Source organism: Balaenoptera musculus, chromosome 2, assembly GCF_009873245.2.
Source record: "Balaenoptera musculus isolate JJ_BM4_2016_0621 chromosome 2, mBalMus1.pri.v3, whole genome shotgun sequence".
Taxonomy (NCBI): domain Eukaryota; kingdom Metazoa; phylum Chordata; class Mammalia; order Artiodactyla; family Balaenopteridae; genus Balaenoptera; species Balaenoptera musculus.
The window spans coordinates 138779218-138800287 of record NC_045786.1 but is presented as its reverse complement, the minus strand read 5'-3'; the positions used below and the strand labels follow the sequence as shown (position 1 = coordinate 138800287).

General features: G+C 36.2%; 1 protein-coding gene across 1 annotated transcript in view; it reads left to right on the top strand.

Moving 5' to 3' along the window:
* LOC118889925 (coiled-coil domain-containing protein 170-like) overlaps positions 1–21070 on the top strand; it is a 52016-nt gene that overhangs the window by 18861 nt on the left and 12085 nt on the right. Inside the window, exons 4-7 of the mRNA XM_036842053.1 lie at positions 8789–9045; positions 17364–17490; positions 19492–19803; positions 20754–20954. Of these exons, the coding sequence (XP_036697948.1) occupies positions 8789–9045; positions 17364–17490; positions 19492–19803; positions 20754–20954 (897 nt within the window). The remainder of the gene's footprint in view (positions 1–8788; positions 9046–17363; positions 17491–19491; positions 19804–20753; positions 20955–21070) is intronic.

Below are 21070 nucleotides of genomic sequence, written 5' to 3'. Positions count from 1 at the left end.
GGAGCCTGAAGATGTGACTGAATTGCTGCTATCTCATGATGAAACTTGAACAGATGAGGAGTTGCTTCTTATGGATGAGCAAAGAAAGTGGTTTCTTGAGATAGAATCTACTCCTGGTGAAGATGCTATGAAGATTGTTGAAAGGACAGCAAAGGATTTAGAATATTACCTAAACTTAGTTGATAAAGCAGGGACAGGGTTTGAGAGGATTTACTCCAATTTTTAAAAAGATTTCTGTGGGTAAAACTCAAAAAGTATTACATGCTGAGAGAAATTGTTTGTGAAAGGAAGAGTCAATTGATGCGGCAGACTTCATTGTCGTCTTATTTTAGGAAATTGCCTCAGCCATGCTAACCTTCAGCAACCACCACCTGCTTAAGTCAGCAGCCATCAGCATGGAGGCAATTTCAATTGCCTCCATCAGCAAAAAGATTATGACTCACTGAAGGCTCAGATGATGGTTAGCATTTTTTAGCAATGAAGTATTTTTAAATTATGGTACGTACATTGCTTTTTTAGACACAATGCTATTGCACATTTTATAGTATAGTGTAAACATAACTTTTATATGCACTGGGAAACCAAAAAATTCATGTGGTTCGCTTTATTGTGATATTTGCTTTATTGCAGTGGTCTGCAGTATCTCTGAAGTATGCCTGTAATGCAAGAGTGGTGGTTTTTTTTGTTTGTTTGTTTTTTGGGTTTTTTTTTTGTAATTCATAAAATCATGACTTTTTAATCACAATAAAATATTGCTCGATGCCAGTTTTTCATTATATAAGCTGTAATTTCTTTGGACTTTCCTAAATATTCCACTACATGTGTCAGACTTTTTTTTTTAATTTTTATTGGAGTATAGTTGATTTACAATGTTGTGTTAGTTTCAGGTGTACAGCAAAGTGAATCAGTTATACATATACACATATCCATTCTTTTTTAGATTCTTTTCCCACATAGGTCATTACAGAGTATTGAGTAGAGTTCCCTGCGCTATACAGCAGGGCCTTATTAGTTATCTATTTTATATATAGCAGTGTGTATATGTCAATCCCAATTTCCCAATTTATTCCTCTCCCCCTTACCCCCTGGTAACTGTAAATTTGTTTTCTACATCTGTAACTCGATTTCTGTTTTGTAGATAAGTTCATTTGTACCCTTTTTTAAGATTCGACATATATGCGTTATCATATGATATTTGTCTTTCTCATGAAGGAGTGTTTTTAAATCTTAGAGTTTGCAAATCACTGTTTATCTGGAGGAAGTAAAAACTAGAACTGTCAAGTCCTCTGGAAGACTAATTGACAAAGTTTGGTCATTAAAAGGAAAATTAAACTAGATCTAGAATCAATGTTGTGTGAGTCTGAGACTCATGCTACCTTAAGTACTTTTCAAGAAACCTGTTACCTAACATTATCTTAAAAATACCCTAACAATAAGATAACTAAAAATAAGATCTTAAAACATAGTTCTTATATCCTAGTACAGGGAAATGGGACCACTGAATTACACAACTCCAGGGGACATTCATTATTTACATGGTATCACTGAACCACTGCAGTTCAGAGAACCCCCTGACTTACTGGTTAAAATAATGAAGATAATGCTGACAGACTTGAGCAATTATTGTGATTACCAGAAACTGGGATCATTTGATAGGAATCAAGTTTCAGCTCAGCATTTGTTGAGGTTCTGCCATGTGAAAATTACTAAAATAAGGCACTTGGGAGGTGAGGATATAAAAATAAATTAACCATGATTCTCATCCACAAAAAAATTAGAAGGTGGGGAGATAGGCATATACAATGAAAGGAAGTACCAGGTAAACTGAGCATAGGCTTCTTGGAGGTAGGAGCAGTTAAGGTGAAACATGAAGGGCATAGAGGTTGAAGATAGGGGTGTAGGAGGACTTCTCTGGTGGTCCAGTGGTTGAGACTCTGTGCTTCCACTTCAGGGGGCGTAGGTTCAATCCCCGGTTGGGGAACTAGGATCCCACATGCCATGCGACATGGCCAAAAAAAAATAAAATAAATAACTGAAGATAGGGGTGTAGAACTGTAAAAGTAGGTTGGAGTCAATGAAGTAGCCAGAATAACATGCTATAATGAGTTTGAAGTTGATGGGGAATCATCACAGTGTTTTGTTGTTGTTTTTTTTTAATTAATTAATTATTTTATTTTATTTTATTTTATTTTATTTTGGCTGCACTGGGTCTTCGTTGTTGCACGCGGGCTTTTCTCTAGTTGCGGCGAGCAGGGGCCACTCTTTGTTGCGGTGCGCGGGCTTATTGCTGTGGCGTCTTTTGTTGCGGAGCATGGGCTCCAGGCGCGCAGGCTGCAGCAGTTGTGGCACGCGGGCTCAGTAGTTGTGGCGCATGGGCCTAGTTGCTCTGCAGCATGTGGGATCCTCCAGGGCCAGGGATCGAACCCGTGTCCCCTGCAGGTGGATTCTTAACCACTGCGCCACCAGTGAAGTCCCCAACACAGGGTTTTGAGGAGAAGTGATATTATATGATCTGAAACAGCTAAGGGCAGAATAGATATTCTTTGCTTGTGTTCTTGGAACATTCTGTTCATACCACTGTTATTGTACCTGTTATGGTATATTCTAGTTCTTTCCAAATTGGTCTCCCTAGTGAGCTGGGAAATTTTGGGGAGTTCTTAATCTTCTCAGGATCCCCAGAGCCTAGCACATGCCTGGAACATAGAAGACACTAAAGGCTTGTTTGTTGAATAAAGAATGGCTCAGAGGGTTGCTAGATTGGAGGTGGGAAGACCAAGTACGATGTCTTACAACAAACAGTGGGTGAGATGGACAATGAAGCCCTGAAACAAGACAAAGACAAATGGGAAGAAAGGGGTAGATATGAAAGACATATTAGAAGTACAATGAACAGACTAAATGACTTGAGGGGGAGAGTTAAAAACAAAAGGGTGAGTAAAAAATGACTCTGATCTAATTAACATGTTTTTAAATGAATGAATTTACATATAATGAATTTTAAACTTTTTTTTTTTTTTTCCACACTGCACTGTTTGCGGGATCTCAGTTCCCTGACCAGGGATTGAACCCGGCCACAGCAGTGAAAGCTCAGAATCCTAACCACTAGGCCATCAGGGGGCTCCCACTTTCCATTTTTTAAACATTTGATCTTGCTATTAAGAGGTATTTTCTAAATAGATCTTTCATAGAATATTTAACCCATTATTTTAAGTAAATTAATTTATGATTAAATAAATAGGTCTGGGGCTTCCCTGGTGGCGCAGTGGTTGAGAGTCTGCCTGCCGATGCAGGGGACACGGGTTCGAGCCCTGGTCTGGGAGGATCCCACATGCCGCGGAGCGGCTGGGCCCGTGAGCCACAATTGCTGAGCCTGCGCGTCTGGAGCCTGTGCTCCGCAGCGAGAGAGGCCGCGATAGTGAGAGGCCCGCGCACCGCGATGAGGAGTGGCCCCCACTTGCCGCAACTGGGGAAGGCCCTTGCACAGAAATGAAGACCCAACACAGCCATAAATAAAAATAAATAAAATTAAAAATAAATAAATAAATAAATAGGTCTTAAGACAGGATCTGATTTGTAATACATAGACTCAGAGGTGAAGCAAATCACATATTTTGATAATAAATAGAAACTGACGAATGAATAGTGGAAGTGCTCAAGAAATGCCATAAAAGAATAGTTCCTTTACACAAGGAGTAAAAGTTTCACTTGTGTGAAAAGTAAGAAGGGGGTAAAAAATCTGATCCTAGAGTTTAGTACAAGGTAAAAAGATTTAAAACATTTCGTTATCAACCAGTGACGCTGAGTTCTCTTAACTAGTGACTTCACTTTTTTTCTCTAGGGAGAATTTGCTAAATTTATTTCACTAATGATTCTATTCTATTCTAAGAAGTTTTAGTTTAATAATGCTATAATTTTTTAAGGACTCCTGTCCTCACTACTTTATACTGCAAAACTGATTTCTCTTTAGAATTTTGCCAGAATATCCTAAAAACCCAACTTTAGACTATAAGCCATTTCCATTTCCTCTATGGTAGGAAGGTTGTATTTATTCTAGGAGGATTGCTCAAGGATCAAAACTATAGAACAGCTTTTAATGTGCATATTTTGGGGGAAATGGAACAATATTTTATAAAGAAGATTGGTCATGTGCTGGAAATGGCATTAAAAAGCAATCTAAATGATGAAGTCAGTGCAACCCTGGAGGCTATGGTGCTGACCATGAAGAGTTTATTGAATTCTGAAGATTCTTCTTCACGCTGAGAAGCTTTGTCTGGCTTCTAAACTGTAAAATTCATTTAAAAAAATTTACCTCTTTTATGGTCACTTAAAGGAAAACAAAACACGACATAGGATTTGTCACATCCAGTTTTGCATCGTTCTTTGATACCAGCACTAATGGAAAGAAAATCAGGGAGGGAGATAAAAAGGACACAGATGGTTTCATGAAAGCCAAGGATCAGTCATGGAGTCACTGCAGAAAACAGAAACCACTCTGACTTTTCCCAAAAAAATTATTTAATACAGAGAATTACATGTATACAAAATGATTGGAAAGTCTTTGTGTGGGAGCTGGGGCCAGCGTTGGATGAATGTGTGCAAAGACACACCACTGTAGATGAGATCCGAAGGTCCAGAAGTTGCTCCTACTGCCATTGAGCATTTCTTGCACAGCCACAGCTGCCTCTCAACTTCCACAAAACTGGTAAATAGGTAATGGAATGTTTTTTCTGTCCCACTCCTTGAACTTGCTTACCAGCAGAAATAGCAGTGGGAAGATGGTCTTTTCTCCTTTAATTTAAATTTAATGAGAATGCATCTTTCTTTGGTGCAGCTCAGTTTACATAAAGCATGGGTCTCAAAGTGTAGTTCTCCAGATCAGCAACATTAACATCACCTGGAAACTTGGTAAAAATACAAATTCTTAGTCCCAGGCCAAACTAGAAACTCTGGGGGTAGGTCTAGCAATCTGTTTTTAAAGCAGACTTCCAGGTCACTCTGAAGCATGCTGAAGTTTGAGAACCATTGGCCTAGAGAATCCCAGCCTCCAAAAACGAGTCTGGAAAATAACAGTTTTATTTCTACTTCTATGGAACAAGAAGACATCAGGAACGGGAATGGATACCAAGTGCCAATGACTGTACCCAGCAAAAGAGCATGGCCAATGGTGTCAAAAGCTTCAGTGACATGTGGAATATGATGACAACTGAAAAGAAGTGTTGAATCTGACACAAGAGAAGAGTTTCCATGGTGAGGCATAAGGGATGAGAGATGGAATGATATAAAAATTGATTTATAGTAGATAAAGAATGAGCACAGAGGGTTCTTACCGTCAGTGTGGGTGGGCAATGACGAGGAGAAATGGGTTTCAGCTTGAGCTCAAATCTTTCACTTCATCTTCACGACCTTGTGTGAGCACCACCCTGCTCCATTTCAGATACTTTAGTTGCTTCTGCAGCTAATTAGCAAAGTTTGTGGAGTGCTTTTTTGGATGACTTAATTTCAAGTTCCAAGGGAGCACAAACTGCAATTTACTGTACATCTGTAATTTAGCATATGCTTATAATTTAGTGTATAATTATATTCTAATATGTGCCAGACACTATGTTAGGCCCTTGATATATGTTATTTTTAGTTCTTACAACCAGAATGTAAGGCGGGTAAGAAAATTTAACTTATTTGTCTTGGCCACAGTCTGTCTTGTTCCTCCAGATTTTGAGGTCTTTCCACTCTTCCATATTTTCTTTCTCTATAAAATTACTGGCTTCACAGTCGTGTGTTTTTTAAATAGCAGTATGATTAGGAAATACATAAAGGTATGTTTTGAGAACATATAAGGTTTATTTCATTGTTTGAATTCCACAGAATGTTTTAGACACCGACTTATACACATACTGGATTAAAAATTTAGTTTTAAATGCTTGATCTTCGTACCTCCTTTGCTGCTGGGAATTATAGCATTTCTAATTAATGTAATTTTATTCAGTAACAAAGTATTCCTGAACTTTTTTCTGGTTATAAAGCATATGCTGTTTTGCAAAGTCAAATGAAAGCATTTCCTCTAAAATCAGGAAGAAGACAAGGGTGCCCACTCTTGCCACTATTATTCAACATAGTTTTGGAAGTCCTAGCCATGGCAATCAAAGAGAAAGAAATAAAAGGAATCCAAACTGGCAAAGAAGAAGTAAAACTGAAACTGTTTACAGATGACATGATACTATACATAGAAAATCCTAAAGATGCCACCAGAAAACTACTAGAGCTAAACAATGAATTTAGTAAGGTTACAGCATACAAAACTAATACACAGAAATCTCTTGCATTCCTATACACTAACAAAGAAAGATCAGAAGGAGAAATTAAGGAAACAATCCCATTTACCATTGCAACAAAAGGAATAAAATACCTAGGAATAAGCCTAAGGAGGCAGAAGACCTGTTCGCAGAAAACTATGAGACACTGATGAAAGAAATCAAAGATGACACAAACAGATAGAGAGCTGTCATGCTCTTGGATTGGAAGAATCAATATTGTGAAAATGTTAAAAAAAAAAAAAGTCTACAAATAAATGCTGGAGAGGGTGTGGAGAAAAGGGAACCCTCCTACATTGTTGGTGGGAATATAAATTGGTGCAGCCACTATGAAAAACAGTATAGAGGTTCCTCAAAAAACTAAAAATAGAGTTGCCCATATGATCTAGCAATCCCACTCCTGGGCATATATCTGGACAAAACTATAATTCAAAAAGATACATGCACCCTTATGTTCATAGCAGCACTATTCACAATAGCCAAGACATGGAGACAACCTAAATGTCCATCGACAGATTAATAGATAAAGAAGATGTGGTACGTATATACAATGGACTACTTCTCAGCCATAAAAAAAGAATGAAATAATGCCATTTGCAGCAACATGGATGGACCTAGAGATCATCACACTAAGTGAAGTAAGTCAGAAAGACAAATACCATATGATATCAGTTATACGTGGAATCTAAAATATGGCGTGGGATGAATTGGGAGATTGGGATTGACATATATACACTATTGATACTATGTATAAAATAGATAACTAATGAGGACCTACTGTACAGCACAGGGAACTCTACTCAATGCTCTGTGGTGACCTAAATGGGAAGGAAATCCAAAAAAAGAGGGGATATATGTATACATATAGCTGATTCACTTTGCTATACAGCAGAAATTAACACAACATTGTAAATCAACTATACTCCAATAAAAAATTTTTTTAAAATAACAATAAAAAGAAGAAATTTGCCTTTACTTTCTTACTAGTTCATCAGGTTTACACACAGCCTATTAAGAAATTTGAACAAATTAGATTAAATTAAAAGTTAATTGACCCTTGAATGTCAGCAGTGCCTCAATTTTCTTCATCTAGTGAACTTTTTTCACTTATCAGATAGAAGAGCAGAGATTTTTTTACATGCTACCCAGAGTTAAATAACTTACCTCACAGCAGCTGCACCCCTTGCTTCTCCAATCCTTTTTGGACTCTTCCCCCAGTGGCAGCCATTGGTGGCTCTTTTATGTCATGTGATGTCTCATATCATTCTTGGTTCTCTTTATAGCTTTATGATCTCTTCTTTCCTTTAGCTGCCTTAAAATATATATATAATCAATTTAAGCCTGGCTGTTTCTCTTGACTCTTCCCTCTACCCATTTCTCTGATCAGCACAAATAAGGCCAGGAACCAAGTGGTATAAACATAGGCTGCTCTTTAGAAGAGAGGCCCGTGACCACATTCCCTTTTACAACCCATCATAAAACAAAACATCCACGGCCAAAGCATCAAGTATTTCTTTTCTGCTAGAAATTATAAAATTCATTATTAGTCTAATTTACTTTTATAACAAGATTTAAACAAAGTTAATGTTGATGAGAATAAAATCACTTATACCAAACCCTATGTGTCAATTTGACATGATTTTTAAAATGTATTTAACATTGGAATCTACTGTTAGGAGATTCAGAAGTCTTCATTTAATTGTATAATAATGTATAATTTAAATACTCATAATAATCCCACTACTGGGCATATACCCTGAGAAAACCATAATTCAAAAAGAGTCATGTACCAAAATGTTCATTGCAGCTCTATTTACAATAGTCAGGACATGGAAGCAACCTAAGTGTCCATCATCGGATGAATGGATAAAGAAGATGTGGCACATATATACAATGGAATATTACTCAGTCATAAAAAGAAACGAAATTGAGTTATTTGTAGTGAGGTGGATGGACCTAGACTCTGTCATACAGAGTGAAGAAAGTCAGAAAGAGAAAAACAAATACCGTATGCTAACACATACATATGGAATCTAAAAAAAAAAAAAAGGTCATGAAGAACCTAGGGGCAAGACGGGAATAAAGACGCAGACCTACTAGAGAATGGACTTGAGGCTACAGGGAGGGGGAAGGGTAAGCTGGGACAAAGTGAGAGAGTGGCATGGACATATATACACTACCAGACGTAAAATAGATAGCTAGTGGGAAGCAACCGCATAGCACAGGGAGATCAGCTTGGTGCTTTGTGACCACCTAGAGGGGTGGGATAGGGAGGGTGGGAGGGACGGAGATGCAAGAGGGAAGAGATATGGGGACATATGTATATGTATAACTGATTCACTTTGTTATAAAGCAGAAACTAACACACACACACACACACACACACACACACACAAATACTCATAATGATTTAAAATCATGAAGTTTCTAAAACCAAATTTATAAATGATTTTTAAATAACACTTTCCCTTTCTCATTAGCTAAGAAATCTTCGAAACAAACTTTTCATAAAAGAAACTTCATTGCAAGAGATGAAGAATGAGCTAGAAAGTTACAAAGAAAATAATGTGCAACAGTCATTCCAGATAATGTCCCTGAAAGATGATATCAAGGACCTAGAAGAACTTATTGCTTCTCTAAGCAGAATTAAATCTTTGAAAAACACCAATATTCAGAGTCTTGAAAGAGGCAACTGGGATCTAACTAGAAGACTTATAGAACTAGAAAACCTTCTAAGGTAGGGAATTTTCTGGTTTGTTTTCAAAAATGTCATTTGTCATAAGCTTGCAAATAGTATATGAACCTCATATCCTGATTGATCACAGAATTTCAATCTAATGGAATTTTACATACAGACTCAAAATTATATTTTAAAAAAATATTTTTTACTGAGATATAATTTTCATTTCATTAAAATTCACCCTTTTGCAATATACAATTCAGTAGTTTTTAGTATATTCACAAGGTTATGCAAGCATCACCACTCTCTAATTTCAGAATGTTTCCATCAACGCCTAAAGAAACCCTATGTCTGTTAGGAGTTACTCCCCATTCCACTCTCTCCAGTCTCTGGCCATCTACTTTCTTTCTCTGTGGACTTGCCTTTTCTGGACATTTCATATGAATGAAATGATACATACAATATACGGCCTCTGTGTCTGACTTCTTTCATTTAGCCCAATGATTTCAAGATTCATCACTGTTGAGCATGAATCAGTACTTCATTTTTTTTATGGCTGAATAATATTCCATCATAAGGATACACCACATTTTATTTATCCATTCGTCAGTTGATGAACATTGGGTTGTTTCCTTTGCAGGGGACTTTATGAATAAGCTGCTATGAACATTCTTATATGAGCTTTTATATGACTGTATGTTTTATTTCTCTTAGGTATATGCCTTAGGAGTAGAATTGCTGGGTCGTAAAGTAACTCTATGTTTAACTTTTGGAGGTTACTTCTGAGCAACTTCCAGGCTGGTTTCCAAAATCTTTTAATTTTGATGAAGTTTATCTTTTTTTTTTTTTTTTTTGTCATTTGTGTCTTTGGTGTTATATCAAAGAAACCATTGCCTAATCCAGTATCACAAAGATTTACATGTATGTTTTCTTTTAATAGTTATTGTTTTAGTACCTAAATTTTTGTCTTTGATCCATTTTGACTAATTTTTTAAAAATTTTATTTTATTGAAGTATAGTTGATTTACAATGTTGTGTTAATTTTTTTGTACAGCAAATTAAGTTATACATATACATATATTCTTTTTTATTTACTTTTCTATTATGGTTTATCACAGGATATTGAATATAGTTCCCTGTGCTATACAGTAGGGCCTTGTTTATCCATTCTATATATAATTGTTTGCATCTGCTAATCAAAAACTCCCAGTCTATTCCTCCCCCACACTCCCTTCCCCTTGGCAACCACAAGTCTTTTCTCTATGTCTGTGAATCTGTTTCTGTTTTGTAGATAAGTTCATTTGTACCCTTTTTTTAGATTCTACATATAAGTGATATCATATGGTATTTGACTTCTCTTTCTGACTTACTTCACTTAGTATGATAATCTCTAGGTCCATCCATGTTGTTACAAATGGCATTATTTCATTATTTTTTATAGTTTTGTCCAGATATATGCCCAGGAGTGGGATTGCTAGATCATATGGGCAACTCTATTTTTAGTTTTTTGAGGAACCTCTATACTGTTTTTCATAGTGGCTGCACCAATTTATATTCCCACCAACAATGTAGGAGGGTTCCCTTTTCTCCACACCCTCTCCAGCATTTGTTATTTGTAGACTTTTTTTTTAACTTTTTATTGGAGACAAATATACATGTAATAGTTTTTCATATCTTAAGTGTAAATCCTAATGAATTGTGGACTTTTTAATGATGGCCATTCTGAGCCGTGTGAGATGATACCTCATTGTAGTTTTGATTTGCATTTCTCTAATAATTAGTGATGTTGAGCATATTTTCATGTGCTTTTTGGCCATCTATATGTCTTCTTTGGAGAGATGTCTATTTAGGTCTTCTGCCCATTTTTCAATTGGATTGTTTGTTTTTTTGTTGTTGAGTTGTGTGAGCTGTTTGTATATTTTGGAAATTAAGCCCTTGGTTGCATCATTTACAAATATTTTCTCCCATTCTGTAGGTTGTCTTTTCATTTTGTTTATGGTTTCCTTTGCTGTACGAAAGCTTGTAAGTTTGATCAGGTCCCATTTGTTTATTTTTGCTGTTATTTTTATTGCCGTGGGAGACTGTCCTAAGAAAACATTGGTACGATTTATGCATTTTGACTAATTTTTCTATGGGTGTGAGTTAGGGGGTCCCAATTCATTCTTTTTTTAAAAAAATTTTATTGTATAGTTGATTTATAATGTTGTGTTAGTTTCTGCTGTACAGCAAAGTGAATCAGTTATACATATACACATATACACACTTTTTTAGATTCTTTTCCCATATAGGTCATTACAGAGTATTGAGTAGAGTTCCCTGTGCTATACAGTAAGTCCTTATTAGTTATCTATTTTATATAAAGTAGTCAAATTCATTCTTTTTCATATGAAGATCCACTTGTTGTCCCAGCACCACATGTTGAAAGGATTATTCTTTCTCCCATTGAGTTGTCTTGACAATTTTGCAAAAAAAATCAATTGACCATAAATGTATTCATTTAATTCTGGACTCTCAATTCTATTCCACTGGTCTATATGTCTATTCTCATACCAGTACCACACTGTCCTAATTACTGTAGCTTTGTAGTAAGTTTTGAAATGTGAGTCCTCAAACTTTTTCTTTTTTTTTTTTTCAAGACAGTTTTGGCTACTCTGGGTCCCTTACTTGTCTATATGAATTTTAAGATTGGCTTGTTGGTTTCTGTAAAAAAGGGAGCTGGGATTTTGATAGGGATTGTGTTGAATCTGTAGATCAATTTGGGGAATAGTGTCATATTAAGTCTTCAATCCATGAATATGGGGCATCTTTCCATTTATTTAGGTCTTTAATTTCTTTCAAAAATATTTTGCAGTTTTTAGTGAATGTCTTACATTTCTTTTGTTACATTTATTCCTTTATTTCTAAGTATTTTATTCTTATTTATGCATTGGAAAGAGAACTGTTTCCTTAATTTTGTTTTTGGATTGTTCATTTTCAGAGAATAGAAATATAGTGGATTTTTCTATATCAATCTTGTGTCCTGCTAACCTTGCTGAACTTGTTTATTAGCTCCTATAGGTTTTTCTGTGTGTGTGTGTTTGTGTGTGTATTCCTTAAGATTTTCTCTATACAAGACCATGTTATCGGCAAAGAGATTTACTTCTTCCTTTCTATTTATTTATTTATTGAAGTATAGTTGATTTACAATGTTGTATTAGTTTCAGGTGTACAGCAAAGTGATATATAGATATAGATATAGGTATATATATATATATATATATATATATATATATATATATTCTTTTTCATATTCTTTTCCCATATAGGTTATTACAAAATATTACTATAGTTCCCTGTACTATACGGTAGGTCCTTGTTGTTTATTTTATATACAGAAGTGGGCATCAGTTAATCCCAAACTCATAATTAATCCCCCCTCCTCCACCCTTTGGTAACCATAAGTTTGTTTTCTATGGCTGTGAGTTTTTAAAATAAGTTCATTTGTATCATTTTTTTTAGATTCCACATATAAGTGATATCATATGGTATTTGTCTTTCTCTTTCTGACTTACTTCACTTGGCATGATAATCTCTGTGTCCATCCATGTTGCTGCAAATGGCGTTATTTCATTCTTTTTATGGCTGAGTAATATTCCACTGTATATATATACCACATATTCTTTATCCATTCATCTGTCGATGGACGTTTAGGTTGTCCATGTCCTGGCTATTGTAAATAGTGCTGCTATGAACCTTGGGGGGCGTGTATCTCTTCCAATTAGAGTTTTCATCTTTTCCAGATATATGCCCAGGAGTGGGATTGCTGGATCATATGGTAACTTTATTTTCAGTTTTTTAAAGAGCCTCCATACTGTTCTCCATAGTGGCTGCACCAATTTACGTTCCCACAGTGTAGGAGGGTTCCTTTTTCTCCACACCCTCTCCAGCATTTATAATTTGTAGACTTTTTGATGATGGCCATCCTAACCTGTGAGAGGTGATACCTCACTGTAGTTTTGGTTTGCATTTCTCTAATAATTAGAGATATTGAGCATCTTTTCATGTGCCTATTGGCCATCTGTATGTCTTCTTTGGAGAAATGTCTATTTAGGTCTTCTGCCCATTTTTTTATTGGGTTTTTTGTTTTTTTGATATTGAGCTATATGAGCTGTTTGTATATTTTGGAAATTAAACCCTTGTCGGTCACATCATTTGCAAATACTTTTTCCCAGTCTGTAGGTTGTCTTTTCGTTTTGTTTATGGTTTCCTTTGCTGTGCAAAAGCTTTTAAGTTTAATTAGGTACCATTTGCTTATTTTTGCTTTTATTTCCATCACTGTAGGAGACCCATCCAAAAAATTATTGCTGCGATTTATGACAAAGAGCGTTCTGCCTATGTTTTCCTGTAGGAATTTTATGGTATCTGGTGTTACATCTAGGTCTTCAATCCATTTTGAGTTTATTTTTATATATGGTATTAGAGGATGTTCTAATTTCATTCTTTTACCTGTAGCTGTCCAGTTTTCCCAGCACCACTTGTTGAAGAGACTGTCTTTTCTCCATTGTATATTCTTTCCTCCTTTGTAGTAGATTAATAGACCATAAGTGCATGGGTTTGTTTCTGGGCTTGCTATCCTATTCCATTGGTCTACATATCTGTTTTTGTGCCAGTACCATACTGTTTGGATTACTGTACCTTTGTAGTATAGTCTGAAGTCAGGGCACATGTTTCCTCCAGCTCCATTCTTCTTTCTCAAGATCGTTTTGGCTATTCTGGGTCTTTTGTGTTTACATACAAATTTTAAAATTATTTGTTCTAGTTCTGTGAATAATGCCATTGGTAATTTGATAGAGATTGCATTGAATCTGTAGACTGCCTTGGTTAGTACGCTCATGTTAAATAATATTAATTCTTTTGATCCAAGAACATGGGATATCTTTCCATCTGTTGTGTTGTCCTCAATTTCTTTCATTGGTGTCTCATAATTTTTGGTAGGTTTATTTCTAGGCACTTTTTTCTTTTTGATGTGGTGGTAATGGGATTGTTTCCTTAATTTCTCTTTCTGATAGTTTATTTAGTGTATAGAAATGCAACAGATTTCTTTATTTTAATTTTTATCTTACATCTTTACCAAATTCATTGATGAGCTCTAGTAGTTTTCTGGTGGTGTTTTTAGGATTTTGTATGTATAGTATCATGTCATCTGCAAACAGCGACAGTTTTGTTTCTTCCTTTTGAATTTGGATTCCTTTTATTTCTTTATCTTCTCTGATTTCTGTGCCTAGGACTTCCAAACCTATGTTGAATAAAAGTGGCAAGAGTGGGCATACTTATCTTGTTCCTGATCTTAGAAGGAATGCTTTCAGCTTTTCACCATTGAGTATGATGTTGTGTGTAGCTGTGGGTTTGTCATATACAGCCTTTATTATGTTGAGGTATTACTTCTTCCTTTCTAATCTGGATGCTTTTAAGTTATTTTTCTTGTCTATTGCCTTGACTCAAACTTCCAGTGCATTATTGAAAGAAAGTCATGAGAAACAGACATCCTTCTTTTGTTCTTGATCTTAGGTGGTGGTGGTGGGGGGGGGGGTTCAGTCTTTTACCATTAAGTATGATGTTAGCTATGGGTTTTTTGTAGATGCCCTTTATCAGGTTGAGGAAATTCCCTTCTACGTTTGTTGAGTGTTTTTATCATTAAAATGTGTTGGATTTTGTCAAATGATTTTTCTGCATTTATTGGGATGATTGTGTGGTTTTGTCCTTTATACAATGTGTTATTCTTAGACCCGTGGTTACTTAATTGGTTTACAGACAGAGAAGATATTTGATCATGTGGTCTTAGTTGATAGGAGGGGAAACAAAGTCATTAATTTTCCCTCTTATAATATGAATAATATTTATTTAAGTAAGTCATACAATATGAAAAGCTATTGTATTCAGATGTGAATGTGTATTCAGATGTGAAGCTGTTTCTATTCTACATTAGTTAGTATATATTGCCTCAATGAATAGGTTGAAGTTTCTTCCGGGTCTTGCATTTCCAAAATCTCTTTTGAAAAGAAAATATATAGGATCTTAAAACTAAGTGATAAAACAAACCTTTACTCAGGCTGAGAAATTATTAAAATTAAAGGCTAGCAAGAGGGAGAGTAGGATTTCCTTTTTTTCTGGTTGTGCAGTGTATGAAAAAAGAAGACTGACAAAGTTCAAATGAAGAACTGTTTAAAAGAAATTCATCATTCCAATAATTATCTTCTCAGTGATAAGCTACCACCTGAAGTTGGTCTATAGTTTAACTCCTAACAGCTGACCAAGCATTGCAGACTCTTCAGCACAATTTTTTTAAAATAAATTTTAATTAATTAATTTATTTATTTATTTTTGTCTGTGTTGGGTCTTCATTACTGCACAGGGGCCCTCTCTAGTTGCGGTGAGTGGGGGCCACTCTTTGTTGCGGTGTGCGGGCTTCTCACTGCGGTGGCCTCTCCTGCTGCAGAGCACGGGCTCTAGGCGTGCAGGCTCCAGTAGTTGCAGCGTGTGGGCTCAAGAGCGCAGGCTCAGTAGCTGTGGCACATGAGCTTAGCTGCTCCGTGGCATGTGGGGTCTTCCCGGACCGGGGCTCGAACCCGTGTCCCCTGTGTTGGCAGGCGAACCCTTAACCACTGCGCCACCAGGGAAGTCCCTTCAGCACAATTTTTAATACGGCTGTAGAGTGAGTCACTCTGGACTTTTTGTTTTGTCTTTGATGCCAACAAGGAAGATGGCTATGTGGCATACCATACACTTTTTTTTTTTCATATTTATGTTCATGTTGAAGAGGGAGAGAATTGGAAGCTGTTCCCATGGAGTGAACTCTGGAGGAGACTTGGGACAAAGGATTGTTCTTAGGCTGTATCTGGTCCCCAGCCCCTTTAGCTGTCCTCTCTTTGCATTTAGTGCAGTTGGGAATAAATTTTCAGACCCAGCACATTTTGCTTTGTTCTATTGGTTACTGAAAGAGGTATGTTGAAATCTCCAATTATGATTGTGGATTTGTGTCTCTCACTTTTAGTTCAACTTTTGCTTTATGTATTTTGAAACTATTTGCATTCTAATATAGGATGTCTATATCTTTCTGTTGAATTGTCACTTTTATTATTATAAAATGTCCCTTTAATTTATTTATTTGTTTATTTATTTGTATCTATCCTGCTTAGGATTTGCAGAACTTACTCAATCTATCAAATGATGTCTTTCATCAGGTTTTCAAAATTCTTGGGAATTATTTTTTTTAAATATTGTATTTCTGTCCCATTCTGTGTCTACTCTCATTCTAAGACTACAGTTGCAGGTGTTAGACCTTTTGAGTGTGACCTACATGTTTCTAATACATATTTTTTTTAATTAAAATTTTCTCTTTAGATAATTCAGATAGTTTCTTTGACCTGACTCAAATTCACTAATTCTGTAGGATGCAAATCTTAGATAGAAGAGAACATAAAAAACATGGAAGATGGACTGAAACTTTAACCTAGCCTCAAGGTAGAAAATGTTACCAATACCTACCAATGGTTAATCAAAACAAGAACCAAATAATTAACTGTTTGTATATTTGATAATAAAATAAGTTTTTACATATGCTATTCTCTATTGCTGTATTATTATTTCTAATTCCTTTACCCCTCGTGCAACCCCATTCAGGGATTCAGTTGAAGAACCCATGCAAGTGTTACTAAAATGGGAGTACATTTGCCCCTCATCCCTTGTCCCTCAGTGTCTACAGGGGATCGTTCCAGGACCCCTGAGGGTACCAAAATCTGCAGATGCTAAATCCCTTATATAAAATAGTATAGTATTTGCAGATAACCCATGCACATCTCCTGTGTACTTTAAATCATCTCTAGATTACTTCTAATACCTAATACTATGTAAATGCTATGTAAATGGTTGCTGGTGTGAGGCAAATTTAAGTTTTGCTTTTTGGAACCTTCTGAAAAGAATCTTTTTGAATACTTTCAATCCATGGTTGGTTGAATCCATGGATGTGGAACCCTCGAATACAGAGGCCCACTGTGCTTGTACACATGTGGAACCTCCTGATCATCACAATATTACCATAGTAGCAGACAGATATTCATACTCAAATTTCCTCTTGAAAAGGCTGGTTTCAAAATTGACCTCCCCCAGGGGAACTACTACAGGACTTAACACTGATTGTTGTTCTCTTCATTTCTCTACCATTTCTTATCTCTCCCTAGAAATAGTTGGGTAACTGCACAGTTCTTTTCATAAGAAATACATTTTTACTTAATACACATGTTTAATATACTTTAAATGGGGGATATTTCTTTTTATTATTTTAATTGAAGTTTGAAAATTGGTTTCAAGATATCGTTACCTGCCAATATCTTACACAGAGTACATCTGATTGAAAGAAAAAAAGCAGAGCGAAAAGTAGACCTTTTGGAGAAAAAGTTAGCAGGTGTTAACAGATTCACCCCTTATATGAGTATGAAAGAACAAGAAGACAGTTTCATGACGAAGGTGAGAACAAATTTTGATTGATTTTTGAAGAAACAGGATTTTTATTACCTTGTGTTACTCCAGGCGATAATTGGCAAATGTTGAGTGGTTTATTGGTCCTCTTCTTATGGAGGATAAAAGGAAGCAGTACAGCATGGCTGACTGCAAGAGTTTCTGAGGTATGGAGAAGAAGTGCAAGGCAGATCTGAAGGTCTCTGTGATACTAAAGAAAAGGTTAGAGGGAATGGAGCTTTGAGAGAAATGGAAGGAGGTGGTGGTTAGAGAGTGAAATATTCAAGTTTTAAATTTCTGGTATGGGTTAGTTCCTGCTGCTGACAACATCTGGGTTTTTGGATTTGGGTGTAAGGATTGAATAGGGGTGTAGGTGAAAGTCATTGAAACTGAAGCACAGGAGTCACAAAACTAAATTGGTGGATCATCTACACTGGACATTGAAATCTAGAATTATGGCATGAGTTGAGTTTAGAAGGAAGAGGTTATCCTGGTCCCTAGTAGATAGCAATTCACAGGATGAATGGAAGTTTTATGGAAGAATGTTGGAGGAGGATGGGAGATGGACTACTGTCAAGGAAGTGGTAAAAGTTTATTTTGAAATCCATGGACCCAAACTGTTTATTATATATTCTGAATGTAAAATAAGGCCCATCATGATCCCCTTAATGTGAGGAGTTCCACTTAAAAAAATTCAGCAACTACTTTCAGAGTTTAAAGTAATTCCAATTTTTAATCACCTCTTTCAAGTAATTCACAGTAACACTTTCCATGTTTTTCACTTCTCTAACTTATCTGTCACATCTCCGAAAAACTCTCCCACACCGGGGTACATGTAGCTCTGACCTTTTCTTCCACTGCTCTTTTATTCTACTTCTTTTTTCTGGGCTTTTAGTGAGACAAACCCATCATTACTTCAACAACTCTAGCTCCCCTTCTATTTCCCAGTTTCACATGACAAAAAGCCCAGAAACTAAACTTGTTTACTCAGTTTTCAGAATAGAATGTGGCAAGAGGTGAAAAGAAGACTAGAATTTATAAAGGCAGAATATTCCTGGGAGAAGTGAGGGGAAGGAGAAGTACAAGCATTATCTTTTATTTTTTTCCTGTTTACAGTGGAAGCAGGGTGCTTAAAAGGGAAAGGTTGGGGGAAAGAAATGTGACTTATTTATGCTTTTACATTATCAAAGCTGTTACTATTAAATGATGTTCTATAATCATAATTAAGTCTTTATGAAAATATCCATTTCCCTGCCAGCTTTTCACTTAATAGTCTTAGCATTCATTGACAATCCTTGCCTGAATCAGTTATTTTGTTAGGAGAAGTAAAATGCTGAGTTTTAAAATTCTATCATTATTCCTACATTTATTAGCTCAAAATATTCTGTAAACAGTTCCTCCATAAACTGGAGCAGTTCGGTTAGCTGCTTCTCTAAGCTAAATTTCCTATGTTCTCAAAGTAGTTTCTCTATAACATCATTTTTTTTTTGCCCTCCCCACCTGCCCCCACATAATATTTTAATACCTCTTGATGTTCTAGTTTACTCTTTTTAAAAAAAAAAATTTATTTATTTATTTATTTATGGCTGTGCTGGGTCTTCGTTTCGTTGCGGCAAGTGGGGGCCACTCTTCATCACGGTGCGTGCGCCTCTCACTATCGTGGCCTCCCTTGTTGCGGAGCACGGGCTCCAGACGCGCAGGCTCAGTAATTGTGGCTCACGGGCCCAGCTGCTCCGCGGCATGTGGGATCTTCCCAGACCGGGGCCTGAACCTGCATCCCCTGCACTGGCAGGCAGATTCTCAACCACTACACCACCAGGGAAGCTCCTAGTTTACTCTTTTGAGTATGTCCTTGTCTCTCTTATGACTCTGTAACTCTTTATTTCTATTGAGAGCCTTTTCTCCTGAAGCTTTGTATTATGATTATACTTATATTTCAAAAGGAGGGAAGTAGATGTCTCAATATTAAATTCCATATGGGGAGTTTAACATGTGTGTTGGCATATTTAGGACAAGGATGAAGCTATCCTGGTCAAGAACTTTGAGAGAGACATTTTTCACTCTGAAGGACCAAAAGATGGACAGAAAATTTGGGATAAATGTCAACAAGATTTGATCCATAAGGAAAAACAATTACCTGAGTTACACAGACCTCCGTATTCATTCAGCTGGGAAACTAAAACTGAGCCATCCCTCTATCAGAAATTCCTCAGTCAGTTGTCTACTCTTCCCAGCAACAGTGTTGAACCCATACCAGCCACAGAGGAAGGTGTGAAAGAGAGCATTCAGGAGACTGGTGCAAATGAGCAATCTTGGAAGTCCGTAAGTGTATTGACAGATGAGTTACTCTTTCAAATTAGTTTTAAGATGTGGGTTTTGATGTTAGCTGATTTAGTAAACTCTGTGGCTCTGAGTTTATTTTTATTGCTACAGTGATAAAAGGGAAGAGAATGTCCATTATCACAGTAGAGGTAGTATATAGTGTGTTTGTTAAGAGCCGAGAGGCCTGGTATGAATCCCAGCTCTGCCATTAGCAACTGTGTGCTCTTGGGCAGGTTACTTATGCTCTCTGTGCCTCAGTTTCATTTGTAAATTTTGGCAGGAGTGGGGTAGGGTTGGGGTAGGTTTAGTTCCTGTCCCACAGAATGGTTGTAAGGATTAAATGGATTAATACATGATAAATGCTTCAGTTCAGTAAGCTCAATGAATGCTAGCTTAAAAATAGTGGTGTGGTGAGGATAATGTTTCCATCATGATCAAACACTGGTCAGTTCAGTCAGTGCAGTAAAATAAATTATCAAGTCAGTCATTTGTTTGAATTTACTGGTCAAGTCTATCGAAAGATTGATCCAGCAAGTTTGTGTATATATCTCCTTGTATGTCCAAATCATTTTAGTAAAATTTCATGACTCTTCACCCTAAAATTCAGATAAAAATAGGTATTGCTTAAATTCAATGTTAGTAAAACCTACTACACAGTAGTCTGTTTATTGTACAGTTACAAATTTTTTACACTCTGCTCTCTTAAAATTCATTATACAGTTTTATTTCTCAGTACTCACTAAAATGTCTTATTTTTGTATATCAAACCTTTCTGTTTCTTTTTTAAAAACTAGCTTATACATGTCAAATCTTCTTAAATGTCTTCCCCACTCATCTATTTTAGTAGCTTAATGTTACTACAATGTCAGTATAAGTAGAACTTGCAAATAGTTTTGAAAAATACAAATCATGGACCATCAGGATGTTCTATCTATTTTTTTTCCCTACAGAGAGCTGAAGGCCTCCAGCAGGAAGTTCAGATGCTCACTAAGCAATTGGAGAAGCAGTATCATCACTGTGAAGAAACTGCTGGAGAATCATCCGATACTGAGGAAAAGTATAAGGAACAAAAAAGACCCTTGAAATATCTGGAAGGAAAAATTGCTATTAATGACCTTTTTCCAGGGAGATTAGACTTGGACACGAACAAAGTAAGAATTTCCTGAAGTATAAGGCATTTCTTTGACAATGAAAATGATCGTCTTTTATTATACTATCTAATGTTCAAAGCTGTTAATGCTATTTGTAATTTTCTTAATATTAGGAA